We start from the raw sequence: 8,546 nt of genomic DNA, 5'->3' as shown, positions 1-8,546 counted from the left end.
ATCCTTTCAAATGGTCATTGATAAAATGCAATTGTGTTCGTTGTGTGTAGCTTATGCCCGCCCATACCATAACCCCACCACCATCATGAGGCACTCTGTTCACAACGATGAGATCAGCAAACCACTCGCCCACACGACGCCATACACGTGGTCTGCGGTTGTGAGGCCAGTTGGACGTACTGCCAAATTCTCTAAAACGGCGTTGGAGGCAGCTTATGGTAGAGAAATGAACATTGAATTATCCGGCAACACCTCTGGTGGGCATTCCTGCAGTCAGCATGCCAATTCCACTCCCAAAGAGTTGATAAATTAATGAGTCTGGTCAACAATTTTGTTTGACTTTTTATTTATACCCTTGATCATCATTTCCTCCAACCCAAAGACAATAATACACAGCATAAGTCTAAAATATCCCATGTAGTTTACAGCCTCTCAGCTTTAATCATCATTATTCATATTTTCAGTCCATTCACACCCACTTTGAAGACATGGGACTGATTCAGTTCAAAATGTTAAACCTGTCTGGAAAAGTGAATTTCAAAAAATGTTTTTTTTCCTCCCCATCTCAAATCAGATATGTTGTATAGTCGGGATAAATCTGAGAGTTACATATAGATTCTCTTTCAAAAGTACAATGGACGCGTTATGATTTCACAGGGAAAGTGATAATAGTGGCTAAAGTCAGATGCGCCTTCAAACCGCTTTACACACAGAATTCACCTGGCCAAATATAGAAGTAAAAAACAATTACATCCGAATGAGTGGTGTGCACTTTAAACTTCCCCCCAAAATAAAAATACCCTCAACATTTTCAAATGTACAACCCAACAAGGTGGTGTGTTGAATTTGTTGAAAATATTTGAACTTGTCTTGCATTTCAAAAAGAGGATTACATAAAGATTAGAAATGACACTATTTACATTGGCTCTCACATGCAGCTCAGAAGTTGTGAATTGAAATCATTGCAGCCAATTTCATGTCCTACCAGGTGACTGTAGCAAGACATGCCAACACTCTCAGAGATATTTACACACACACGTATACTGGCTGATTACACAAACTAAACACATCAAAAGCTGCTCAGAACTCTGAGGGGTTCTTTCGTTTACAAATGTCCTATTTAAGATGCAGTGTCCAAACCAATTGGGATTTCACCTTCATAAGCATTTCTCCTTTAAAACTATATGGGGGCACTGTATCCTTAAAAGCGTTAACTGGTCAAACATGATTGACACAGGGTCATGCTGACGGAATCGAACCGATTAAAAACAAAACATTCAAGACAAGACACAAGTATGAGATGTCTTTTCTTCCCTATAGCCTTATATATCTTGACCAGCTCCCCCTTGTGGAAATGAGCTCACAGCACAGCTAACATGCAGCTTTAGCTCAGTGTTATAGTTGTGTCATATCACAAGGACAGGTTAAGCAGCACTGCATTAAGATCACAGGTCTTCTGAAAAAATTGTAGACACAAAAAGGCCATACACACAGCAGAGAGATCAGCCTCACACTTCAGTCCTGATTTTAGAATTGGATTTCAATAAATAGAAAGGATCACATTTCATCTTAGAGAGCCTGAACATCATCTACCCCGCTGGCCGGTTCCCTGTAACAGAACCAGGCCTATTCTCTGCTCTCCCTACAAACCAGTCCATAAGACGGGTTCCTTAATGCAGTCATCAGGAGCGATGAACAGACTCAGTAATAGAGTGGATGATGACAGGCAGCCAAGAGCACCTTGTATCTGTCAACCCCAAGAGAGGACAAGCACTTAACTACTTAATGAATCATATACACCACACAGATTAAACCTCTCATAACCTGATAACACTCAGGATATTCAATCTCCACCTTACAATAAAAAGGTATGTGCAACAGCATCACAAGGGTAAAAAAAAAAAAGACCTCAACACTTCAGAGAAACTCTGGGCCCATTTTCATGTCTCTGAAATCCAATACAATTAACGTGGGGAGGTGAGATGCCAGATGGATGGGGAGAGAATCTATAGGACCGGAGAAAAAACAAACAGAGAATGACCTGCGAATAGGAGACTTGAAAAGGGGTCCAATAATGAGAATCGCTCTCTTAGAAGGACCATGGGCACTGTAGGTAGGTCATCCATCCATTAATTAGCTTGCATGTCTGACAACATACATTTTCTCCAATTACTTTTGCTGGGAAAGAAAAAAAAAACGATAAAGCACATTACATACCAAAGGAGGCATTACAGCGTCTTAGCAAGAGGCCTACTCTTAAGGAGCATATGAAAACAGATTAGGCCTTTCTGAGGACCACGAATACCGACAAGGTGCCACCTCGGTCACTGTGCAGCACTGTGCTCAGCTCACAGACCTCTCAGTAGTACAGTACATCACACACAGACAAAACCAGTTCTGCCCAACCAAACCTTAAGAGGACATTATAAGAAACCAACAGACTACTCACCCACTAAATCAGAAAATAGAAGATACGTCCAAACTTCAAGAATATGATGAGAATGCAGCTCATTTGCATCGTTTCCAGATGATTCTTTTTTACATATATGTATACAATTATATCCTTAGCTAATCTGCATCAGTCTTCAAATGGGGTTTTATTTCATTTGATCATCTTTTGTTGTTTCGGTTTACAATAATATACAATGTACAGGCAGCCGATTATATCTTTTGCGATGACTGATGAAATAGGGAAGTCTTTTCTTTAGACCATATTGTTGACTAAGATCTATTCAGACAATATATACCGTGAGTAATTGGAAGTCTTAGAAAATAGTTGGTATCTAAAAAAAGGGATGAAAGAAAAGATTTGACAAATCTTAAAAGCCCTCAATATATACAGAAAAAGCCAATATAGCATTGTCAAAACAGAAAAAAAGTTAACTGATAGAATTAAATCCTTTTCTCCATATATACACATTGCGCAAAAATATTTCCAAAGCTTATTTCCAAAGCTAATAGCATCTCCGATTTGGTCACAAATGTTTGATAGTGTAGCATAGTGAATATCAATAAGCATATAGTGCGATTGAACATCTGAAGGTCTGAACACATACAGCATCATGGGGCAGCTAAGCGTGTTAGTAATGAGATGTCCTACAGGTGCCCACTTGATTGCAGATCATACAGAAGACTAAATACAGCTTTCCAGGTACTGTACTGTAGATAGTTAACAGGAAGAGAAAACATTGTGAGGTATTCAGGTTAATGTTTCCGACAGCTTGGTCGGGATTCTGATTTGGAGAAGTATGACAGCCAAGGAATCACACCAAGCTACACTGATATCCGACTACATCATTTCCACTCTAAATGCCAGAAAATCAGAGTGAGATGTCTCTAAAATCAAAGGTCACATTCTTCTTTGACTCCTTCCATCCAGCCTGTCCGTCTTGCCTGCTCTCTAGTCAGGATATTACCCACAATAAGCACTCCCTGACACTCAAACCCTCTTCACACAGATCAGATGAGACCAGTTTAGGGACTTCCCATCTAGTTATGTCAAAAGGCACATCATTTTGATATCGGGCAATAATGTTTAAGTCAAATCACTGCAAAAAAAACAAAATCATAATACCACAAAAATAGTGCCAACAAAATGGCCAGCGCCCTCAAAGAGAGCCACAGAAAAAGACTGCAAAGAAAAAGCATTCAGTGCATATAACTACATTCAAAACAGACTTAATGTACGTACGTAAGTGTCGTCTCTAGGCTGGCTATGTCCAGCCAGGTTAATAGTCTAAAAAGAGACAGACGTTTTGACGTCCCAAAGCTGTGAATCTTACATTTCAGGCTGTTTGTTCAGATGCGTGGAAGATTCAAATACTTACAAAGTTAATATTCAATGAATCTCTGTTTAAGGATTTGCCTATAACTAAGATGTCTCAGACCCGCACTGATATACAATATCCATATTGCTTCAATAACCTTAGCTTGATCTAAGCAATTCATTGTTGAATTTAACAAGATGGCTTGAATAAACTGTAAATAGTGCCCATCTATGTGAGAAAAACAGTGCTATACAGGGCAGTCAAACAAAGCAGAAATGTCCACCCTCTAGATTCCATCTCAGAAAATAAACTTTTTCAAGATAGCGGCGTACTATGGCTACCAAACTGCTGACAAAACTAAAGAAAATGGAACCATACTGTGTGTTTACCAGTCCATGACAAACAAACACACTCCAGCCTTCAAAATATGCACTTTATCCATTTACAGTATCTCAACCCTGCTGAAAGGCCTCTGGCCAACCAAGGTGAATGGGATTCAAACAACTCTCAAACTGACTTCAACAGAGAAAACTGATGGAATTCAAAACGACTCCACACATCTTTTGCCTTTTAAATCACTCATAAGATAGAGGGTCAAATTAAGTTTCCCCCAAAATGAATGAGTGCTCTGGGTCTTTAAAACCTTTCTGCTGCCAAAGTTAATGGATGTAAAAGAGGGGAAAAGTCATCATGTGAATGTTTGTATAATCTCAGTTACCCCAGATCTAAAATCTCACTAATTTGGTCAGCTGCGTGATGTAGTTGTGGGACCATACGTATTAGAAATTGGGAGTTCCCGTATTAGAAAGCCCCCCCACTTCCACCAATTTCCCCACACAAGCGAAGCAGTCGAAGTTTAAGCACCGCCTTCGGCCAATCCTGATACATCCAGATAATCAGTGACAAACTGATCCTACGCATTCCATCCCGACAGATTCTTCAGTTTACACCCAGAATCTGTCCACGAGAGATTAACCTTTGTATTGCAACCGAAGACCTTGCATTTGAAGCATAGAGCTGGAGATCTTTATAACAGAATGTGTTATAGTCACTTTGGAGACCAAACTAGATTAAATACTGAGAGCCAAAGTACTCCAAGTTTCCAAACCCAATTGGGAAAGTGGTGAATGGACAGTGTGCAAATTTCATAGAGTTAATTAAGTTGCATCTCATTCAGGCTTGAAAATAGAAAAACAAATATACCCATGTTAAATTCCTGTAAGATTAAAAACATGAAACAAAAGAGAAAAAAAGACTGCTTAAACAAGTGCATAGCCAACAGCTATTTTCTATGGTGGCTTAGAGGGGTGGGCATACCACAGAGAGTGCAATGTGGGTGTACGTGCATTGAGGGCAAGAAGATGGAAATAGTGGCAACTGCAAAGCAGACAGATTGAGGTGAAACCAATCAAGGAAAAGAAGGGTGAGCAAATGTATATGTTTTCACATATTTCTGGTGATGTCTATCGTCGTTGTTGTGGTTGTCGTCATCATGGTCTTCATACCATCTTTTTTTTGTGTGTTTGACATTCCGCTGCTTCCCATGCAACCCCAGGGCAGCAGTCTGCAGTGATGTCACAGATGGATCAGTTGGGGTAAAGGGGGGGAGGGGAGAATCTTTCCCATAGTTCCCTTGGCGGGGTCTTTAAGAGCGAGAGGGCACAGTCATCATTGCCAGGACTGAGGAGGAAAGTTGTTGACCTCGGCCAGGTCTTGGACAGGTGAGCCTTTGTGGGTGTACGTCAGCTTGACCCTCATGCGGAGTTGTTGCTGTAAATCATGAGAAAGACATGTTTATTAAAGCAATATGAACTACTCAATGTAGAGCTGAACTCTATAGGAGCCCTCTGCACTAAATTCCTCTGATAGCACCAATAGATCAGGAAACTGAAGAAGAATGTGAGGAAGATGAGGACAGACAGGAACATCTCTTACCTTCTGTGGGTTGAGAACTCTGATGACCTGTGTGACGCTTCCCTGGTTGAGTGCTGGGACAATATTACTGCTAGGGGACAAGAGCTGCAGCTGGAATGTCTGAAGGAGAGGAACACAGAGCTTAAAAGACTGCTCCTGCCAAGTCTGCTTCGTAGGACATGCGCCTGCATATTCCCAACATTCACTAAGCTGTACATTGCTACAAAGGTCAATCATAGAACCACACATATATTTCGTAATATTACATAGTTATACAAAATGTGATGGCTCACCTTTGGTACTGCAGCCTGGAAAACAAACTCTGTCATGTCAGCCTCGGTGGTGTTGGTGGCGTGGATAGTGATGACTGCTATGTTCGGGTTCGGGTTGGCCCTCTCAAAGGTTAACTCTATTTTCAAGCCATTCTTGCTATAGGCTGTCATGGGGGGAATAGCTAAAGACAAGAACGCACAAGTCAATACAATTCAGAGTGAAAAAGTAGTACAAAACATAACCCCCAAAAAACATTGTATGAACTTGTATAAGGTTGCATTGTTTTGAAAGGGATACATAGGGACACAGAGTACTCCACATACAACACCCGTTCTGCCAGTCACATTCTGTTAAAGGTCCCCAAAGTACACACATCCCTGGGTCGCTCCTCTTTTCAGTTCACTGCAGCTAGCGACTGGAAAGAGCTGCAACAAACACTCAAACTGGACAGTTTTATCTCAATCTCCTTATTCAAAGACTCAATCATGGACACTCTTACTGACAGTTGTGGCTGCTTTGTGTGACATATTGTTGTCTCTACCTTCTTGACCTTTGTGCTGTTGACTGTGCCCAATGTTTGTACCATGATTTGGGCTGCAACCATGTTGTGTTGCTATCATGTTGTTGTTATGCTGTGTTGCTACCATGCTGTGTTGTCATGTGATGCTGGCTTGCTATGTTGTTGTCTCTCTTGTTGTGATGTTTGTTTTGTTCTATGTTTATATTGTAAATAAAATGTATTTAAATCCCAGGCCCCCTCGTCCCCACAGGAGGCCTTTTGCTAGGCCGTCATTGTAAGTAATAATTTCTTCTTAACTGACTTGCCTAGTAAAATAATAAATCAAATAAAAAAAATAAACATGGTGGGAGAGGGGTTTGGATCAAATGACAAATTTGAAAGCTTCCCTGATGAGCGCTAGCTCTCACCTGCTGAAGTATCATTAAACAGGGGCTGTGAGGAGAGGCCATCCAGGAGGAAGGGGGGCTGGGAGATGGGCACAGAGGGGGCAGGAGCTGGATCACCTAGGGAGGGGGACAACAACACAGGGGGTTCCAACAGGGTACAGGGAACCACACACAGACATAACAGTGATACCACTGGTGATAGTACACAAGACAAGTTGATTCCTGACCAAGTCAAGCAGGATGTGGAGTGACTAATGTGGTTTCTTGATGAAGGAAGGTACAGGGCAGGTGAAAGAGAGAATGGGTGAAAGAGAAAATAAGAAACCAATCAAGTTGCCCTAACCAAGGACCACGGTTGGTCCACCTGTGCTTTGGGCTGGAGGGAAATAAAAGGAGAGAGAGATAGAGAGAGACTGTGGTCCTACCAGACAGTGAGAGGTCCCCCAGTAGGTCGAGCAGCTCTCCTCCAGCCGAGGCAGGCTTGGTGGGCAGGGTGGTTTGGATCACAGGCACCACATCATTACCTCCCAGCAGGTCTAACAAGTCATTAGCCTGGAACAGAAGAGAAACTAAATCATAAAGCACATGTAGACTGAACCTGTAATACAAGGCGGATTTGAAGATTAAACCTGTAATACAGGGAGGATTTGTAGATTAAACCTGTAATACAGAGAGGATTTGGACAAAACATCAGTGCTCTGAATAACATCTCATTTACGCTTTGTTTTAAAACATGGTAAAATATTTATAACTCAAAAAAGGAAAATGTAGACTACTTTATATAATCTATAGATTGACATGCCCAGCAGTTTAATTTTCCTACCAGCAGGGGTCCTTGTTTGACCAGTTTGTAAAAGCATTAGCAGACTTACTCTGATTTGTGGACTTTCACCACACGAATAGAAATTAAAAAACTTAAAGAATGTGTGTGAGTGTACGTGTATTCGTGCGTTTTAAAGAGCTTAAGGGATCGACTCAATCCGTATCGCTGAAGATCTGCGCTACAGCGCAATCTACATTTTACAAAATGTTCCTGCACCAGCAAAGACCGCATTCACGGTAAAAGCTGCTACATTTGTCATCTCAAACAGGAATTACCTTTACATTTAATTTGCGTATAACGCTGAACTTCAGTGATAGGGATTGAATCAGATGTTGATCCACTGATTCAGCTACACATCGTCTGTGACAGAAAACCTCCCAGCAATGGTTAGTACAGATATGTCATGTGACCTTGCCCTTACCTGGTTGGCTGGCTGGGTGACTAGGGGCAGGTGTTTTGTGTCAGGTACCGAGGGCTCTGTCTCCCCATTGGTCTGCACGATCTCTGTAGGGCCGTTGGAGGCCGTTTTCTCCATGATGGGCATTCGCTCCAGTAAGGCAGGCCTTTAGAGAATGAGAGAGAGAGAGAGAGAGAGGGGGGGGGGGGATAGGTACATTTCCTTGACTTAATGGTAACTAAACAAGGGGAAGCACCAATCATTTCTACAGAAAAGTGCTTGTAATGAATGGGAATACATTTTGGAGCATACTCACCTCATGTGATCATATTTCTTGAAAAGTGCATTGTACTCCACAGCTCTCTGTTGCAGCTCCACGTCGATGCTGCTGCCGTATATTGACACCACCTTCTTGATTCGGCTGGAGATTTGAAGACAAAAATGTTAACCTTGAGTGTGCGTCCTT

At 41.6% G+C, this 8,546-nt stretch overlaps 1 protein-coding gene across 2 annotated transcripts in view; it reads right to left on the bottom strand.

Annotated features, from left to right (window-relative positions):
* Positions 1–329: 329 nt before the first annotated feature.
* Positions 330–8,546, bottom strand: part of LOC129854265 (AP-1 complex subunit gamma-1-like) — a 30,820-nt gene continuing 22,603 nt past the window's right edge. For both annotated transcript variants that reach the window (XM_055921106.1, XM_055921105.1), the window contains exons 16-22: positions 8,397–8,501; positions 8,105–8,246; positions 7,286–7,412; positions 6,882–6,977; positions 5,975–6,135; positions 5,703–5,801; positions 330–5,537 (exon numbers count right to left, since the gene is read on the bottom strand). In XM_055921106.1, coding sequence (XP_055777081.1) covers positions 5,436–5,537; positions 5,703–5,801; positions 5,975–6,135; positions 6,882–6,977; positions 7,286–7,412; positions 8,105–8,246; positions 8,397–8,501 — 832 coding nt within the window. In that variant the 3' untranslated portion in view covers positions 330–5,435. The remainder of the gene's footprint in view (positions 5,538–5,702; positions 5,802–5,974; positions 6,136–6,881; positions 6,978–7,285; positions 7,413–8,104; positions 8,247–8,396; positions 8,502–8,546) is intronic.

Source organism: Salvelinus fontinalis, chromosome 4, assembly GCF_029448725.1.
Source record: "Salvelinus fontinalis isolate EN_2023a chromosome 4, ASM2944872v1, whole genome shotgun sequence".
Classification (NCBI taxonomy): domain Eukaryota; kingdom Metazoa; phylum Chordata; class Actinopteri; order Salmoniformes; family Salmonidae; genus Salvelinus; species Salvelinus fontinalis.
The sequence above is the reverse complement of the archived record's forward strand: the minus strand, read 5'-3'. Positions and strand labels throughout refer to the sequence as shown.